At 43.4% G+C, this 20,398-nt stretch overlaps 1 protein-coding gene across 1 annotated transcript in view; it reads right to left on the bottom strand.

Annotated features, from left to right (window-relative positions):
• The window catches only part of PLCXD2 (phosphatidylinositol specific phospholipase C X domain containing 2), a 47,515-nt gene that overhangs the window by 14,457 nt on the left and 12,660 nt on the right, over positions 1 to 20,398 (bottom strand). The window contains exon 2 of the mRNA XM_024578194.3: positions 2,870 to 3,330. Within this exon, the coding sequence (XP_024433962.1) occupies positions 2,870 to 3,330 (461 nt within the window). The remainder of the gene's footprint in view (positions 1 to 2,869; positions 3,331 to 20,398) is intronic.

Raw genomic sequence — 20,398 nt, 5'->3', positions numbered from 1 at the left:
GATGTAACTGCATATTGAGTAAAGGAAATGTAACTGGATGGTGATACACTTCTTGCTATTAAATTGTACTAATAAAATGCTCAGGGGCTTATCTGCAAGGCATCTCATTGCATAATGAATATTTAACGTTTAGCCACCAGTCTGGTCCTGTCCCAGTGGGGGCAGATGACTGAGGACTCTGCTATCTCTTTGTTTTGTTTTTAAGAAGAGACCTGCCAGGGAAAACTTTGGGAAAGGAAGGAAAACAGGGAGAGCCTACAGTTCAAATGGATGACCTTCTCCCTTTTTCTGATATGTTGTCACAGCGTCTTTCTTTATAATTTCAGGCTTATTTGTAGGTGGATGATGCAGATTAGCCCATACTTAAAAGCTATGCTAGATCATCACTGTGCTGTGAGAAAGTCATTATTCATGGAGACACCTGTTACTCCCACAGATTTCTAAACAATTCATTATGCAGTACAGCAGCCCGTCCAGAATACTGCCTGTGGATGAAAGTATAAAGCTATACTTATAATAGATACCTGTTCATAAATTTAGCTGCACTGAAATTTAACCTTGCCTGAATCCCAGGGCTCCAAAGCCCTCTTGCTGATCTCCCTCCTTTCTCCCATTCTGATAGCCCTCTTGACCCCCTGATCGGAGGGGCTCATGAAAAAAAGAGTGTTTTTATTAGCATGATCTATGACACTAGTTTTGGAAATCACCAAGGCGTGTGCACAGCCCTCAGAGCACGAGGAGCTGTGGGAATGCTGGGAGCCCAGCAGCCTGGGGCGCACCCGGCTCTTGCCTCTTACAAGCTAACGGTGCTTCCCAGGCAAGTTGCTCAATCTCTCTAGGACTGAGTCTGCTAATCTGTAAAGAGAGAATAAGGACAAAGTACCTATCTCAGAGTGTAGTTGAAAGGATTAAATGGGTTAATCCTTATCCTGAGCATGAGGTAAAGGCTCCATCAATGTTAGCTGTTATTGTTGTTGCTATTACAATTGTTTAGTATTGTAAGAGAGAGACTCCATTGGGGGAACAAATCTCTCCACATGAGACCTGAGTCTAGTTTATATAAACTCATGTTTGGAGGAAGAGGTGTGATAAATATTTGGCAAACCATCACTTACAAATGCTTTTTTGTGAGAAATAGCTTAGATAAATTTTAACAGATGCTAAGAGTTGACTCATTAGCCTCTGAGTCTCTGGCCTTAAGCACTATCAGGAGTGTGCACTATGTCCAATTACTCAGGCCCAACCGGGAGTTTCGCCTGAGTCCTCACTTCCTTTCACACCCTCAACCCCAACCGCTGGGCAACCCTGTCGGCTCTCCTTTCAGATAGGTTCCCAATCTGACCTCTTCCCCCAATAATCTCCTCCCTGGTATCCCTACTTGCTCCACTGCGCCTATACCAGGTGTCTTCCTGGTAACCAGAGAGATAGCCTTACAACCTAAGTCAGGTCCCAGAACCCTGTGCTCAGAACCCTCCTCACCTGCAGTGGAAGCCAAGTCCTCGCAGTGTCTCAAGGCCCACATAATCACCCATTCTCTCTCTGCCCTCCTCAGCCGCTCTGCTCTCTAGCCCCTGCCCCCTGCTTTTCCTCAGAGATGTCAGGCACACTCTTGCTAGGGCCTCCACACTGCCTTGTTCCTCACTGAGAAGCTCTTCCCCAGTATCCATGTGATTAACTCCTTTATATGTCATCTTGCAATGAGGACTGTGTTGATCAACCTATTTAAAATTGTGACCAACTCTCCAACCCACAGAAGTCCGGCTCCCCCTCACCATGCTTGACTCTCTTTTTCACAGCTCTTAATACCTTCTGCCATTATATATAATGTATTATGTTTATTATGTAGGTGCCGTCTCCCTCCACATGAATGAAAGGTCCATTAGGTCAAGGATCTTTGTTTTATTTACTAATTTATCCCAAGTGCTTAGACTGGTACTTTCTTAGCACAAACTTGGTGTTCAAAAAGTATTTGCAAGTGAATAATCTTTAATTGAATTCTAATTAAAAGCTCTTCTCTAAGTTCAAAAATAACTCCCTTTTGAAGATGCTTTGGTTAATACATCGATGAGCAAGTGAGCAACTATGAATGAAAGATATTTTCTTTTTCTTCCTTTTTTAAAAGAGTCTAAATTGGAAGTTGACATTTTCTGGGGCTCTTCTTTCCCACTATGTACCATCCTGTGGGATCAGAGCAGAATACATCCAAGGCCCACATTCCTTTTCTTGAGTATGTCCCTCCTGGGTCTAGGTTTGGGGGCTCCTCCCAGCATAAGCAACCTGGGGGTTAGTCTCCTAGCCTGTATCCCTCCCACGGGTTCTTCCTTCCTTAACTCTCTCCAACTATGATGCAAATTCTGTAAAGATGGCCTTTTAAAATATTAACACACCTGAAATGATAACTTCACATGCCTTTGTCAGTAATGCTTTTACTTAGCAAGCAATACTTTGTCAGGGATTATCTGACATTCAGTTGAAGACAGGATTAAACAGTCTGTCCCTGAGGGAAAGCAGGAGGGTAAAAATTGGACTTTACAGAAGAGAGTAAAATGGTATAACCAACTGGTCCAATTTCACAGCTTTGCCTTGGGTTGGTTCTGGCCAGGCCACTTGAAGTCAATTTGGATTCCAAACAGGTTGCCAAAAAAGTTTTAAATACTTGGCAGGTGTTCACCCCAGTTCAAGGGCATCCAGGGGAGCCCTTGGAGCTAGCCTAGAGCCCAGGAATGTGTGTAAGTGTATTAAATATTCCCAAAGCACTATGCCTTCTAGCCTGAGGGCCCTGGTCTGAGCTGTCTGATAGCTGGCGATGTAGAAAAGGCAGAAATAGTTCTGTTCTCGCCCCTGGAAGCTCATCTCGGTTTCCTCTTACCTGGCACTTCTTCTCCCACAGGATCTGCAGGGTCAGACTCTCCACATTGCAGGCTGAGCAGAGCTTGTTTCCAAAGGCCTCCTGGATCCGGTGAACCAGATGGTTGTGGTGGGCCTCATCCATGGCATAGAAGTGGTTGAAATCCAGGAAGACAATCTCTCGGGGGTGCTGTGTAAGAAACGTGTCAATCTCCATCAGCCCATCCCAGACCTTGATGCCAAAAAGCCCGTGGATAAAGTAGATTTCCTGGTCAGCATCCCCTGGCTTGGAGGACACACGCAGGTCAAAGTAGCGGATCCCGGCCTCTAGCTGTTCTCGGAAGGTCAGGTTCTGGGTCACAGACCATTTCTTCATTAGCTTCTTCACCAAGGAGATCCTGGCGAGGCGTATGATAGCCGGGGTTTGGTCAGGTCCCACGGGGGACTTCTCATCCACCCAGTAACTGAATGAATCATGGGAGCCTACACAAAGGAATAATGGTGAGGAGAGCAGTTGAGACTTGACCTGGCAAAAATAAGTCAATCGACAGCAAAACAAAAATTAGGAGCCAAATACACACCAAAGAATTGTGAACAAATATTTGCAAAATTTTTCAAGCTTGCTAGGAATGGAAAAAAGCACAAATAAAAGTAATGGCATCTTTTTAGCAGCTTGTTAAGCCTGGGGTAAAACTATAATCCTTATATATTGCTAGTGTAAGATAACAATAAATACCCTTTCAGAAATCTATTTAGAAATACACTTGGAAAAAGGAGCTTGAACATATCCATGCCACTTCACCTAATTTCATTTCAGGAAAGCCATTTTGAGGAAACAAACTAATTTTGGAAAAACAAAGGTTTGCTGAAGAATAACCACAACAGAGACAAACTGGAGGTTGCTTGAGTATCTCTCACAGAACCGTCCCTGGAACGAAGGGTATGAAAACCCTGTGTCACCTCGGTAATGCTGGGATGGCATGGCATCCACATTCTAGGAAAGGCAGAATTTGAAAACAAAACCCTGACTTATTTTTATGCTCCTGTAAATACTATTTTACAGAATGAGTCCGTAGAGTGCGTCGTGTCAAGGTAGCACTGGTAGCAGCTTGTCTCCAAGTTCACTGTGCCGTCCAAGGAAGACAGGAAGAAAAACAACGCTGGAAAGTTGGCCAAGAAAGACAAAGGCCCAGTGAATAAATCTGGGGGCAAGCCAAAAAGAAGTGGTCCAAAGGCAAAGTTTGGGAAAAGCTCAATAACCTAGTCTTCTTTGATGAAGCAACATATGACAAACTGTAAGGAAGTTCCCAACTACAACCTTGCAACTCCAGCTGTTGTCTCTGAGAGACTGACAATTGCAGTTCCTTGGCCAGGGTGGCCCTTCAGGAGCTCCTTAGTGAAGGACCTGTTATTCAACTGGTTTTGAAGCACAGAACTCAAGCAATTTACGCCAGAAACCCCGAGGGTGGGGATGCCCGGGCTGCTGGTGAAGATGCATGAACAAGTCCCTGCAGCTGTACATTTTGAAAAATAAAAACTATTAAATTAAAAAAAATGATTTCATAGGAATGATTTCTTAACAGATCAGATAAACATCCTGAGGAGTTCAACACAGGTTGGTTATATGGTCTTCTTTCAATTCATCTCTTAATGAGTTGAATCTGCTATTAAATAATCAAATGCATGTTTCCTTCCTCTGCCTTAAACTATAGGAGGGTAGGTTTCCTCCTAGACCCTGAGATGATCTTATTGTTATAAAGTATAAGAGGCCATGATAGATACAGTTCTAACTATAGTGAGAAAATATTTCTAAGGTGAAAATTATCTTTAACAAGAACCTTTCAGTTTGCCACTGGTTTCCATCTAGGGTCAGCCATCATTATTAGGTTAGCTCTGTGACTGGCTCCGACACTGGGGACTCCGCACAGGTGGCTGTGCTTTGCAAGCAAAACCAAGGAGGAAAATGCCCTTGTTCTGACACTATTAGCCATGTTCCCAACCACTACCATGCACGTTAGAATTTAAATGCTTAACTCATACTAGTTCCTTGTTTCACCAGTTGTCCATGTTACTAGGATTAAGAGTATGCATTTCATGCATACTATAGAATTTTACAGAACTCTCCTGTTTTATGCTTTATTATTCCCATTTCCTTGCAAATAAGTCATTCTGGGATGGCTTTACTATTTTATCTTCTCAGAAATAAAGTGGAAAAGGAAAAAAGTGACAAGCAATGCTTTATTTTTATGTAGTACTAGAACATGGAGAATATTCAGTAACTATTAAGAAAAAAGATATTTACCAATCATTAGGCAAAGCCAAGTTGCAAGCAAGAAAATTACTAGCATATTTCAGGTAAAAAAATTGCTGTTACTACTAGAAATGTGGAGCGAGTCTCCCTGGATTTTCCATATTGGTTGTTTCTGCTAATGAGACTCATTGGATACCTGCCTAATGCTCTGCTTCCTTTGGCTGTACAGAAATGGGAAATCTTTATACCTCCTCACTGCGAGATTTATTATGAATACATTATATGTAGATAGTGAAAAGCCAGTTCTCTCTTCTCTTTAACTCATATCAGCAGTCCGGCTGTTCAGGATTGAGCGTGCAGTATACAGCGCGAGGCACACGTTGAACTTCATTCTTCCCTGGGTATCAGGGAACAGCCATTCATCCAACCAGGGGAGGGAAGGCAAATCCTCTCTGGAATTGTCTTGTTGCTGCTGAGCCCAGTCTCATCTCCAGAGGGAGAAGTGCTAACAACCTCTAACGCTTTTCTCCAAGTCTGAGGGCTGTGCAGCAATGTGACAGTGATGGGGCCCCAGGGACCACTTCTGAATACACAGGGACACACATGGTACCCAGCCCATCCCACAGAAGGGGGAGGGCTGGCACATTCCCTGGGAACAGAGTCTCTCTTTATCTCTTTGCTCCCTTTCCCATTGCCCCCCTTCCTCTCTGACATCCTGTGTCCAGAGCTGCCCCCTCCCTCCCCTTGATAGGAAAGGACAGGACAATGGAGCAGATTGTTTGCTGAATGCTTTACAGCGGTTGTCCTACCTAGGCTGACAGCAGTCAACACCAGCCTTCACTCTAACTACTAGCAATGGTTTTGCCTTTCTACTTATTTTTTCCCCAGGAAGCTTTTGCCTCATATAGAGTGAGGGAAATAACATTGGTACTTGAACCATTTTTTTAATAGGATAAAATGCTCTCCTCTATCCTGCACATAGAATATTTACCAGATATGCAACCTGCAAATAATACTGATTTAAAAAAATCCTAATATTTCACACACCAAGTTCATTATCAAAGTTTCACCTTCTTATGCCCGATGGAAGTTATTTCACTCTTTAAAGAATGTCTATAGCAAGGGCTCCTTTTCTCTCTGCCGGGGATGTGTGGATTAAATTTAGGCACTCGTCCTGAAGAGGAAAAGAGAAAACCCTGTTCCATCGGTCCTCCCTTTCTTCTGTAAGAGAATGGCTGTGTGGGAGTTGTTAGAGAGGGCAGCTCCACGATTTCCGGTTTGTTTTATGATAGGGTTAGAAGTTTAGGACCTCTTCCTGCTGTGACTTCTGCCACAGAAAGTGTTTTTGCTGCTACTGCCCACTAGTACCTATGCATCTTCACTCACCCCTCTCTATGGCTCCTTTATCTCTGTCTAAAATAGACGTAAGTGGTACTTTTTCCCTGAAGATCAAAACAGAGCACTTTCCCTTATGTGCTTTGCCCTTTCAAGTCTTCTTTTCCCTTCTCTTACCCTGTCTTCTCTTCCTTGCCATCAAGTTCTTGCAAGCCAGTCCCACTGCTTGGTCTCCTGTGATCTACTCCCTTCTTCCCGTCCAAAGCCACTTCCTGTCCTTCTACTGCTACTTTTGATCCTTAGAACCTTCGAATCAACAACTCCAAATGGCTTTCTTCTTCCTGGCTTCTCTGAGGGCTTGCTAAGTTGGCTGTTTTCTGGAACCTTCCATTCCCTTGTCTTCCAAGAAGGTTGGGAACACACTTCAAGGTTTTCCCAACCTTCTGTTAACATTCTCTTTCTATCTCCTTTGCTGGCTCCTCATCTTCCTTCTTGTTCCAGATTTAAATGATTTCCAAGGATCTCTATTCTTTGCCTTTTCCAACCTTTCCATTCACTCCCCGAGTTCAACACAGTGCCATCACACAAATGACACCCAAACCTTCACTTCTAGCCCAGACTCTTCTAACAGTTCCAGCTTTGTTCCCGACTTCCTGCTGTGGTCTTCCGCCTAATGGCCAGCTCACACACCAAATTACACGTTTTCAAGCCCAGCCACTCATGCTGCCCGCACCCTAAAGTACCTCTCTTGAATTTCTGCTAATAGTTCACTCAGTCACTCAAATTGAAAACTTGGATTCAATTTAGATTCTTCTTCTCCCTCACCCTTTACATCCAACCAGTTACCAAAACTTTGCATTTGACTTTTGCAACATATATCAAACCTGTCTCTTCCTTTAACCTTCAGTTGCCCCACCTGGCTCATACATTCATTACCCATCATGTAATCAGGACCAAAAGAACCTTGACTTTTGTTCTTTCACTCCAGCCTCAACTTGTTCACATCCAAAAGTTAATCATCTCAACATATTGTGAATATGTACTTTTCCCTCTCTCCCCTCTCCCCCAAACCGGGTTCAAACTCTGAGGGCCACTGTTCAGGACTCTCTGCAGTGCGGCTCCAGTGTGCTGTTCCAGGCTCTGCCAGGCCCCCACGCCAAGCCTGGTCCCTGTTGATGTGCACTATTCATTGGTAGGCAGGCTTCTTCCTGCACTCTGTTCACTTTCTTTTGCTGATATTGTCCACAAAATATTCTCTCAGCCCAACTCTGTCCACATCTCTCCAGCACTTACAACCCCAGGCAGGAGGTCAGGCAGGTTGTGTAGTCCCATCTCAGTTTTCTCACCTGTGAATGAGCACGATGGTACCTACCGTCACACAGACTGTGAGTGTTAGAATGTACGCAAAGTGTTTGGGACAACGCTGGCACATGGTGATGACTGAACTATTGTTATTATTATTATTGTTAGTCATCTCTGTTAGTTAGAAACTAGAAGTAGCAAGGATGATTAACTGAAACTCCTTATCTTAAACACTTGGGGTCTGGAGGATTTTCTTTCCTGAAGATTTCCTTGCCTCTCCATCTGATTGGTTGACGTGACATGGAGTGGAGGTGAGCCTCTACCCTGTTGGCTGTACCTTCCACTCACTCTCTTGGGCATAGCTTAAGCTTCATCGTCAGCCACTTGTACAATCTTACAATTCAGTATTCTACTTGCTGACCACAATTTACTTTTCTTCTGCCTCATTGTGCCTCAGCTCCTACTTCCCTGATCTGAGAGCCCAGGTTGCTGTTACTTGCCACTTTCGCTTACAAAATTGTTAGTTACAACTTCCCGAAAGCAGTTAGGGTTGCTGTCAAGTTCCGCTGTCAAGGTCCGCTGTCAAGGTCCGCTGCCTGTCCACACATGCAGGCATGTGCATGGGCCCAGATGTCCTTGGAAATATTAACATAGTGTCTAACAAACTTTTTGACTAACAACAAATATTTTCTCTTCTTCTCCATTATTTCTCATTTCTCATAGGCACCAAATATGAGACAGCTGTTTCAGACTCCTCTGTGTAGGGGATTTTGTTGTTATCTCAAGATTATTCCACATGGAGCAGGAAATATGGATATACAACCTTTTCCTTAGCGTTCTACACTCCACGGACTGACAGCAGCCCTAACTCTAGCCCTGCAAAGATGAGGTGTTTTCCCCTCCAACTTTTGGAAACTTATTTCTCTGCATTCCTTTCATCTTCACAATTACTACTGTCTCTTCCTGTTTCCTTACACATTCAATGGCATTACAAATGCCTCCGTTTTTCCTCTTTTCATGCACACAAAACCCTGCATAATGTATGTAAAAGCACTTTATAGTCTAAAGAAGTAATTCTCAACTTTGAACACATACCAGAATCCTCTGGGGGAGCTTCTGAAAACCACCAGTACCCAAGATTCCCCCCAGATGTGCTGAGTCAGAATCTCTCTAGGGTGAGAGCGGAGAATGAAAAACTTGAAAAGCTCCCAGGTGATTCGGGCACTGAGGCTGGATACCACTTGCCATTGCTGTAAGATTATCCTCGCCCAACAAGTTCTTTGGTTGGTCTTCTAGAACTTTTCAAACCTTCAAATAACAATCTGGTGGACTGCCTCACCCCTATCTTGGTAGAAGCTTTCTTCACCACTCCTTTTGTTTCCGGGATGTCTTGTGCTTTTGGACCAGTTAAAAACCAGTGCGTGTATGTGGAGAAAAACAATGCCGGGAGGCTTTTCTTTCCTTATTATGCCTTCTAGTAAGTGATTACATAGCTGAGTTAGGTTAATTAGAGCCTTTAAGATGTGCATGAGGTTAGAGGAAAAAAAATTGAATGGGAAAGGCCAGCAAGATATTTCTCCAATGTTACGGTTATTTCCTCCTAGAAAGCATCGGGTGACAAGTTAATCCAAGAGAGCAGGTAGAAGAAAGCAAGTGGACCTTGTGAGGGCCAGGGGCGACCCACTTGCTGTTTATCTGGACCACCAGTTGATACTTGATACTAAGGTTTGTTATTTGAGGAAAAGGAGGTATCAAGTGAGCACACCGCGATTTTTTAGTTATAGTACTTTCATTACCCACTTCTCAAAAATTAGAGTAGTAGCCATTTTTCTGAACTCATTTAATTTAAAAGAATTTAAAGCAAGCTTCTTGGGAACCTGGTCTCTAAATAAAACAAAAAGAATTCAAACCACACACCCTATCCAGAGTTTTCTATTGCGATGATAGATTTCATTGCAATACAGTAGCACTTCAGATTACATGGTGACCATACAGTTATGGAGGGGAAAATGAAACAAAAGTATAGTGAGGAAGAAATATGAGCAAGTAAGAGAAACTTCTTCATCACACCTCTCGGTGGCTGGGATGATGACCCCAGGTCAAAGAACACTTGACCTCCGATATTTAAGAAAATCTCTCCCCCCCACCTCTCTTAGGTACTACTGTGCCTTTGGGGAGCCCTTTCAGCTTTGAAGCCCATTTACCCCCTCCATGTCCATCCACTTAAGTCCACCTCCCACCCTGTGTTTGCTCCACCACTCAGACATTCAAAATTATCAGTGCCTCTAGGCTATGCACTCTCAAAGAGATGACAAAACTGGTTCTGGAAGGATGAGAAAAAATCTTACTCTTTTTATATGTAAAGCACAGATATACATATACACACACAGGGTGGGGCAAAAATAGTTTACAGCTGTGAGTACACGAAACTCAGTTTATTCTTGTATTATTACTTATTAATATTGTATTATTTTCTATACGAACCACTGTAACCCCACTTTTGTCCCACCCTGTACACACACACACACACACAAATACACATAGTACCTAAACAGATATACAGTATATCTGTGGTATTAAAATCTCATTGCTAGAGTGGTAGGCAGGATAAAAATGGCTAAAAAGAGTCCTTAGTGAGGAGGTAAAGGACAAAAGCCTGAGACTATCACTCTAGACTGAGCATCCTGGTAGGCAAATGGGCATCTGACCCATTTGGGCTGCACTGCAGACCCTGCCCCTCTTTTTATCCTTAACAGGCATGTCTCTCAGGGCCTTCAGCAACTGTTCCCCACTGGACAGCCATCCATCAGGTGACCCAGAACTAAGCTGCTGGTCCCATTCCCTGATGCCAGAGCACCAATGAGTTGGAAACCAACTCAATTCTCTCTTTTTCAGTTATCTTTTAAATATTTCCAATAGGCATCTCCAGGCAGAGAAATCTCTGCCCACTCAGCCCAAAGGACCCAGACTTGCAGTTTACAAGATGCCAGTTTAGCAAGAAGAAACTGACAAACGGTGAGTCCCGAGACCTAACATCATGAACTGTCGCAGCTCTGAATAAGCTAAAAGGAGAGGTCCCGCAGGGCTTAAGAACATGGCCTTGGTGCCAGGCTGCTCAGTTCATAATCCTGGCTTTACTGCTTATTAGCTGTCTGATTGACATGCTGTGCCTCGGTTTCTCCTTTTGTGAAATGGGGATAACAACAGTGCCAACCATCAATGATTTGTGGTTAAGACAAAATGATTAACTCAGGTAAGCACTTAGAAGAGGCCCTGGCAAACAGAATGAGCTCAAACATATGATATCATTATTAAGAAATTTGTGTTATCTGCTTGGATGATACTATCTGAGAGACAAATAATTCTGGTTTTTAAATAATGTTTTGAAACCTCAAATATTTATATTCAGGTATCTGCTATGGCTGTTAACTGGGAAAATGAAGTCTGCAATTTAAATGACTTATTTTAGGTTACACCCAGAATCAACATCAAAAAGAGTAAATTCAGACCATAGTATTATACAGCGTAAGTATAAATTGGCACTAAAAGGAAAATTATAAATTACCTCTAGTTTGCTCCTATATCAATAACTTAGTAAATAAATACAGTGACTATGTGATTTGAAAGTATAGTAGAGAAAGTTCCAAGGATGTTCTTTTTTTTCAAAAAGGTTTTACTTATTTTATTTTTAGAAAGAGGAGAAGGAAAGGAGAAAGAGAGGGTGAAGAAACATCAATGTGTAGTTTCCTCTTGCACGCCCCCTACAGGGGACCAGGCCTGCAACCTAGGTATGTGCCTTGACTGGGAATCAAACCGGTGACCCTTTGCTTGGTAGGTCCATGCTCAATCCACTGAGCTACACCAGCCAGGTCAAGGATGTTCTTAATTTTTTATTTTTAACATCAAAAAAATAAGATATCTTCAGTTGATTTATAAGAAAATCAAATACACAAAAATAAATCCAATCTATTGCTAAAAGCATGTTGGATAGCAGATTTCTGGAGAGGGAAAACCTATAATCCATTATTTAAAATGAAAAAACATTCCCAATTTACAAAGAAACCCTATTGATTTTCATAAATATCATTAAGCCACTCAAACACCCACAAAGAAACTCCCCAAAATAAACTATTTTAAACACCAAAACACAGAATCAACAATATTTTCAGAAGTTTTTCTGTATTTTCTTACACATTAAAAATCTTAGTGCAGGTTCTGGCTGGGTGGCGCAGTTGGTTGGAGTGCCATACCGTAAACCAAAAGGTTGCAGGTTCAATCCCCGGCCAGGGCACAGGCCTAGGTTGCAGGTTTGGTGTATGGTCAGGACGCATATGAGGCAACTGATCGATGTTTCTCTCACACTGATGTTTTTTTCCCTCTTTTTCTTTTCCCCTTCCCCTCTTTCTAAAGGCAATTAGTATGTCCTCGGATGACGATAAAAACAAATATATTAATGCTTAGGTCTTGGGGATATAAACATGGCCAACTTTACATGTTTGCCTCTCTCAACATTCTTTGTCACCTCTTATTTTTCTTTGCATGAATGAACTTTTCAGACTTCTTGCGTTTACCTATTTTATTCACAGGCTTTTTGCTTTTTAGAAGACATTTTTACTCAATAGTGTGTAAGCTGAGAGCACTACGCACAACTCAAGCCTATTGGGAGAGCAGCTCAACTACAGATGCAACACCGTCTCCACCTTCGTGCCTGGATGTACCTGCAACTCACCGTGCAAACGTGCTGTCATGAGATTTTTGATTCAGGTAATGAATTCCAGGTAAAACAAATCTTGTATTTTGTTTAGATCACAAGATTTCGTTTAATAAAAACTCTGCATGTTTTTCTAAGGTTTGGGGAAACCACAACTTAATTTTAGAAATGACAAAAACATGTGTCTAAATATGCATAGGGCCAAATTTCTTGAAGAAAAGCCATTTAGGAGATGCTTATTCTACCCACTCTCAGACTCAACCAGTAACAAGGGATATTTAGGGACACCTCCCTGACCCTTCAGAGAACAACAGACTCCAGATCCCCTACTGGTCAGCTCTCACTGCCCCTGGAGGCCATCACCGGCTCACCTCCCTGGCTTCCTGGCTCATGCCAGCCAGCTCTGGCAGGACTGTGGGCTCCTGGGGACAGCATGCCGAGGGGCCCACCAGCACTCCGGCACTGCAGCAGCTGAGGGGCCAGTCTACAAGGGATATTACAACATTTTGGGCTAGACTGCAAATTTGGTGCCAGTTGATGCCAGCTTTCACCAGTGATTCCTTACAAAATGGGCAGGATAGAAAAAAAAGAACAGTTCTCTTTAATACACATAGTAAACTCTTTATCCTGAATGTAAACACGTGGTAAGAAAAAAAAAACAATTTTCAGTCCACACTATCCTCTAAGAAGAGTGGATCCTGGTAACTGTGGTATCTTGTTTGCTACACAACTGATATATTCATTTTTGGCATAATTGGCTTTCGATGTACTTGAAGCAGTATTAAGCAGTGGATGGGGTTAGGGGGTGTAAGCTTGGACAGAGAAACTTGGAAAGACCCCAATTGCTCTGCTGAGGAAAGGGAGAGAGTGGAGAATTGGAAGCGGAAGAGAAGAGGGAATCACAGGGACTGCAGGGCCAAGGAGAGACCTGGGAGAGGAGACAAACCAAATGGGGATTTTTTTCAAAGGTGCAATCCAATTTCACTTCTGTAATTCTCTCTAAATCATGCGTAAGTATTTTAAAAGTGTGAGCTCGAAGGGATGCCATAATATTAACCTGTCTGAAGCAAATGTGTGTCTGGGTCCAACTCTGTTTTCAGGCCCCACCACACCAGGGGCTCTCCCCCAGCTTCTTGTCTCACCTCACCTGTGCCCAGAGTAGAGTTTGAAGACTGGAGCAGACCTAGCTGGGAGTGGCACAGTACCACATAAAGGAGGAGAAGGTGGAAAGGTACAAGAGAGGCCCTCTCTCTGATGGACATACACTTAAAAAATATCCCTTTATGAAAAATCTTTTACTTCGTATGCTGGAATTTATACTCTACCATGAGGGCTAGTAATAAGGTCTGTCCAGAATGTATCCAGCCATGTGATATGAAAAAGAGACATTTGTTGAATGAGACATAAGCAACATTGTACACAGGACAATGATACCTCAGTACCCTTCAAAGTGGGTACCTTGGGACCTCACACAGTTCACCCAATTGCCATCAGCTGCCCTGTAGTATTTTCTGGAATCTCACTGATGGTTTGAAATCTCTTCCATTTCAAAGGTGATTTTAGTTTTGGGAAAAGCCAAAAGTCACAGTGCATCAAATCTGGGCTGTAGTGGGGCTGAGTCACCTGGGTGATTTGATGTTTCACCAAAAACTCTGCATAAGACATAAGGCATGACTGGATCCATTGTCTGATGAAGCTGCCAATCATCAGTTGCCCGTATCTGTGTGGCCTCCTGAATCATATGAATAGTTTCCACAGAGGAATGTTCAAGCTTAATGCAAAATTGGATGCAGATTTGTTCCTCTACATGCTTAGTCATTTTGAATGCAGAGACCACACAGTGCACATGTTCATTCAACAGTGTCTACTGCCCCCCTCTGACTAGTACAGTGAAGTCGTCATTGTTCATGCATGTGCATTCCAGTCCACTCTCCTTGGCTGCCAGGTTACATCGATGTCACGCAAACCGTTCTCGTTATATTAATGGCTGGACTTTTTTTGGACAGACCTCGTGTGTATGTGTGTGTGTGTGTGTGTGTGTATCAACAAGCAAGCTATATAAGCTTTGGGGGGCATTCTAAGGAGAAAAAAGATGTATAGAGGGACAAAATCATAAAGTATAAATGAAACAAACCCCGGGAATAGTGTTTCACAACACCATTGAGGAAACTACAGCCGTCAGAAAATGTATTGTCAGTTAATCTAAACAAATAGGGGACTTCCGCGTATCAGGCCGGGAATATGTTTTCATTAGTTGACTTAAGATTTATGGCCACTCAGAGAGTCCAGTCCCAGCTGGGCACTGCCCAGGACAGCCTCGCAGCGGTGTCGCAGGCAGCGGTGTCGCAGGCAGCGTTCTACGGCGGGTCTGTCACTGCTGCCGGCGCTGCAGGTGTGGCTGTGCTGAGGCTCGGATGCTCCAACCCTGTTCCTCCACAACCCGAGATGGGCCTGGTGGTGAACTTCCATAAATAATAAAGGCCTGGGCCTCATGTGCTGCCTGTGGCTTACTTAACGATAACAGAGATTCCCCAAAAGGGAGAGCGACCCCAGGAGTGAGGCTTGCAAACTGAGCAGCTTTTCCTCTGCTCTTGCAGTTTGATAATCTACACAAACCCCCCAGGGACTGTGGCATCTAGAATAAGTACATGTTTAGACAACGGAATCCAGCTCAATCTTTCCTTTCCTTTTCCCTGGTTATGTAAAAACAGAAAGAAAAAGGAATAGGTGATGTGCACCTCTCACCCCACCCCGTTCCCCAGTTTTACACTATTGGGCTATTTCCCTCAATTCTCCAATAAGCTAGTGGAAGACACAGACAGAATCGCCAGACTCTACACTTCCACTGACATTTAAAGGTCAAGTCTCCTTGTATTGTACATAATGATATCTCCCTCCCCGTGTGTCTGGAAAGGACGACTGTGAGGATTACTGGGGGGAGGAGAGCACCTTTGAAAGTTCACTGGGGCAAATGGACTTGATTTGCTGCAATTCTGCTCAACACTTCAACTGAGTGAGCTTGTTTCATAAAATAAATGAAGAGTTAAGAAAATTAAAATCAAAGAATGAATTCATCCAGCTTTTGTTTTCCACCTCTGTTCTTTATTGATTTAAATATGATTACCCTTTCAATAAATAAAGACTAATAAAAGAGCTGGATCAATGCCATAAATAGGATCCAGTTTTCAAACATTTTCTTTCTTGGTAGAGGCTTCACCCTTGCCTGCCGGACCCTCAGTGACAGACAGCAGCTGCTACCTCTGAAAGAGGCTCTGTCGGTGGGAAAGCCGTTCTCCCCAGAGCCATTTCAATTTCCCCAACTCAAGGAAGAATCTGAAAGAATCACATATTCAGTACATACTCCTTTTAAAGTGTTCTCATTTCTCTCTGCCCCCAGTGCTCATGGAAACCTCCTCATCCAAGAATTAAGAGCATCCCAAAGATACGCTGTTACGTCCCCAGCCTCTGCACCCAGCTCCTTTATCATGAACTCCCGGTGAGCCCTGGCAGGGGCTTCTTTTCTAACAATAAGCAGTAACAACTTCAATTCATTGACTGTTTACTATGCACCAAGTGTCAGGCTGGGCACTTCACTTGTAGGATCTCACTGGATGTCTGCCACAATCCTGCAAGACAGCGATTTTACAGAATCCTGCATTTTACAGATGAGGAAACTGAGGTTCAGGCTGGTTTTGCATCTACTTTAGGGTTATGAAGATTGCAAGTGGAGAAACCTAGTAGAGAAACCTAGGTCTGGCCGACCTGAATCCACACACACCTACACTCGGAATATTACTGATTAAACAAGGCAAATGCATTGTGCATTTATTTCCAATAACACAGTCATCACAGGGTTTGTTTTTAGAGCTAAAGGCCTAAAAACAACCCAATGCCTGCAAATTGATGGAGAAAGTGATTTTAAATTTTGTAAAGACCTGGAGAATTCCCATGTAGGGACACAGGAGGGCACTCTAACCTTCTTTCGGTTGAGGAAACAGTGTCTGGCATTCCCCCGGCTCAGAGCCTCGAATTCCAGCCCTGGTTCTGCATGTACATTCATTTGCAGGTGAGTGAAATGAGCCTTAGGAGCTCTTCTATCTTAAGAATCGATGATTCCAACTTACTAACAGCTAGTTAAAGGAATTTACAACCCTATTTTAACAAGGGTTAATGACTACTACAAAGAAATAAGATGTTTCTTTCATACTTACTATACTTACGCAAAAAAATATGCTTACAGATTTAACGCATCATATCTGCAAATCGCAAATCATTCCCCATCCTGAAGATGTTATTTACTTATTTTTGACTCAACTGTGAGTTTTGTCAAACCGTGGGAGAGATGCTCCCCCTCCTGCAGACTCAGGCTCTCGCATCCCTGTGGGCCATCTGCTGGCTGGCTCGCATTGGGCGTGCATGTGGGTCAGTGTTTGCTTCTTGCTTAGCGCAACCGTGACAGTCCCCTTCACTCCAAAGGCTGGCCTTTCTGTGCTTTGTGGGACAATTTGATGACATTTATTGTGGGGACCTTGAAACAAACACCTTCAGAGTCACCTAGCTTGGATGAAATTTTTTGTGGGGCGGGGAGGGTTATTGGAAGATACACTTGACAAACTGCAGAATGGCAAGGTCTAGGGGAGTTCCTGGCTAAGTCCCCTCAAGGACAAGAAGGGTTTTTCCTCTTTCCCATAAATGAAGAACTAAGCCAGGAGCTCCAACAGAGCAAAGGGATAAAGGAGGAGGGGGAATCCAAGCGGCAGTCTAAATTACACAAAATGATGGGTTTAAAGGTAATTTGTACATTATACCCAGCGGGGAAAGTGAACGAAAACATGCCCCGCCCTGGAAGACGAGTGTTCTGAGAAGCTGGCACACCTGCTAAAAGCCTCTGCTGTGTTTTCCCTGTAGAGGCAAAAAGATGTTTCCTCTGTTGGAGCCTTGCTGGGTGATTACCACAGAGACCACTTAAACCATTGGGCTGCTTTTGTTCTGAGTCGATAAAAAGCCTCCTAGATGTCTGGTCTCGGGAAATAAAAAGTGACTTGTTCAGTCAGAACAGGGTAACAGGCAGTCCTTCCAGCACGACTATCCGCTGGTGTCCAGGCATCAGAGTCCCGGCATGCAGACAAATGCCCGGGATGAAAAGGAAACTGCTCTGCACTACAGCCAACAAAAGGAACTAAGTTACAGTCCAACACTGCGTCAGTCTTCAACTCTACACATGTCTTTTATTTAAATGTAATTAAGTAAATTTGGCAAGAGCTAGGTTTTACAATTCTAGTATTATTATAGGGTTTTTTTTTTTTTTTTGCAATTTGCTTCACTTTCCTGTATCTCCATCTCTTCATCTGTAAAATAGAGATAATAATAGCACTTGCACCCCTGGGTTGGAAAGATTAACTGGGATTACATAAATCAAGTAGAGCACTATCAGGCACATAGTAAGCGCTTTAATTATTATTTTTTTATCGTCACTTGAGGACATCTTTTCATTGCGTTTTAGAGAGAGACAATGGGAGAGAGAGAGAGGGAGAAACATCGAGTGGTTGCCTTCTTGTACGCACCCCAACCGGGGATCAAACCTGCAACCTAGGTATGTAGCCTGACTGGGAATCAAACCCGCGACCTTTTGCTCTGTGAGACAGTGCTCCAACCAACTGAGCCACACTGGCCAGGGGCTAGTAAGTGTTTATAGGTGCTATATAAGTAAGCTTTTCCTTTTCTGTCACAATTATCATTATTTTTGTATTTTTAAAGCCCTGGGACATGTTGAGAAGACTTTGTGATGCAGTTAAAAGATTCTATCTCACCTTAGGCACTATTACTTTCTCTCTGTGTGTCCCAGTTTCTCCTTAAATTAATAGAAATGTCAGCTCTCTGGGCTTAAATTCTTTGTAGATATTTCAAGATTTCATGTCTCTCTCTTTTGCTCCCTCTCATTTTCCATAAGGTACTGATTCTGAACCAGTATCAGACACCACGGATAGAGACGACAAACACAGTTGTGTAGCAGAAAGACAGGCGAACAGACCCAATGGCATACAGTGTGCCCCACACTGGAGGTGTGTACAGCAGCAGCACCTGAGCTGTTTCTCGCAGCTTGAACTGTAATTGGCCGAGTGAAGTGTGGGAAACTGGGGGATGGGAGGTCTGGTAGAGGAAGGAGCATGTTTATGGACTGGAGTGATGAAAACTGTGTGTTTTCATTGAGCCCCAAATTGCCCCTGGCTCCCTATAGTCTACTAGACAAAGCATGAAGTGTTTAGCACCCCACTGAAAACCTCTCTGAATCTGGCTGAAGTCTGTCTTTCCAGTCCTCTTCCATTCTTTCTCCTGTCACTTCTACAGTGAGCCATGAGGCCCTGCTCTGTTCGCTAAAGGTGCCCTTGCTTTCTTATATAGAATTTTACTCATTTGGTTCCCTTTGTCTGAAATGCCCTTCCTCCCTGTACGGAAGCCTTGCCCATCTCTCCGAGTCCTGCTCCCAGGTGCTCTCTCAGCGCAGCTGTTTCTTAACCCCTGTCCCTCTTTCGGGTTCCTAAAACAGTTTTCTTTTTTTTTTAACTGTGACACTGCATTCTGCTTTTATTGGCTTTAGTTGAACTATTTTACATAGTATCTTTCCTACAAGACGATGAACTACACCTTGTTGAGTTTCAAAAGATTTCCTATAGTATCTAGAATGAGGCTAGGTACCTGTTAGGCAATCAAAAAGAACTGTTAATAATAATAGCTGCTTATCCAAAATTAATGCTTGTTTTGTGCCAGGCAATGTGGACCCTGAGAAGAAAGATTCATTTGATGTGAACCCTGAGAAAGAATTCATCTGCTGAGATGGACTCTCCATAGTCAACCAAGGGCCCCCATTCTGTGAACACTAAGAGCCTAGTGGGCGTGTGCTGACTGGGGCTCCCCATGCACTCTGCGTACTGGGAAGAACCTCAGGCTGAACCCTGGCTTTCAGCACTTTGCCCCTCCTTGTTCAGTTTTTGAGTCAACCACTGCAGGGAATCCCCGGTGTCCTCTACCAACTGAGACCTGCCCTGTCCAATCAGAACCGTACAGTTTGGACCCCTCATTTACATAAAATGGACCCAATCGAGAGACCTGGGTAGGAACTTTCTCTGTAACAGGTGGCCTCCCCTTTGTCTCAGTGGAACGCAATTTAGTTGCTCCCTGAATTCATGTCTCCCGGGCCGGAGCCCCTTTTTGCTCAAATAAATGCTTTTTATTTTTTGTTACAGTCTAAAATTAATTCTGGTTTACAGCAATATTCTAAGCACATTATATGTATTATTTATTTAGTTCTTAAACAACTTTGCTATGTAATCAAGATTTTAACCTCACCCACAGAGAGTCCTAGTCTTTGTCCTTGGCTCTGGGAAAGAAGTAACCTCTTAGGGGCTTGAAATGTCCTGCCTGTAAGAGAATCTTTTTTTACTTGGTGGGCTTTGGGGCCACATCCAGAAGTCTAAGGATGTAATATATGGTGGTGGCTTTAGTCACGGGGGTAAGGCTTGCCCCCTGGAGGCCTGGAAACTCTGCAATCTGAGGTTGGCCAGGTGGAGCCTCAATAAAGACTCTGGACACCAAGGCTTGGGTGAGCTTCCCTGGTTAGCAGCACTTGACACAGATTTCAACATCACTACCAGGAGAGTCCAAAGGGGAGGACAAATGGAAGTGCCATGTTTGGCACTTTGCTGGACTCTGCCCTATGTACCTTTTCACTTGGCTGATTTTAATCTGTGCTTTTCTCTGTAATAAATAGTGATCGCTTTCACTGAGTTCTGTCCGTTCTTCTGGCGGGTTACCGAACCTACTAGATAGCGATCTTGAGGACCCTCAAACTGGCAATTGATGTCAGAGTGAGGGTGTTCTTGTGGATTGTGCTTCGCCTAACCTTGCACTTGGGAAGTAGATACTATAATTATCTCCATTTTACAGATGAGAAA

The sequence above is a fragment of the Desmodus rotundus genome, chromosome 2, assembly GCF_022682495.2.
Source record: "Desmodus rotundus isolate HL8 chromosome 2, HLdesRot8A.1, whole genome shotgun sequence".
NCBI lineage: Eukaryota > Metazoa > Chordata > Mammalia > Chiroptera > Phyllostomidae > Desmodus > Desmodus rotundus.
The sequence above is the reverse complement of the archived record's forward strand: the minus strand, read 5'-3'. Positions and strand labels throughout refer to the sequence as shown.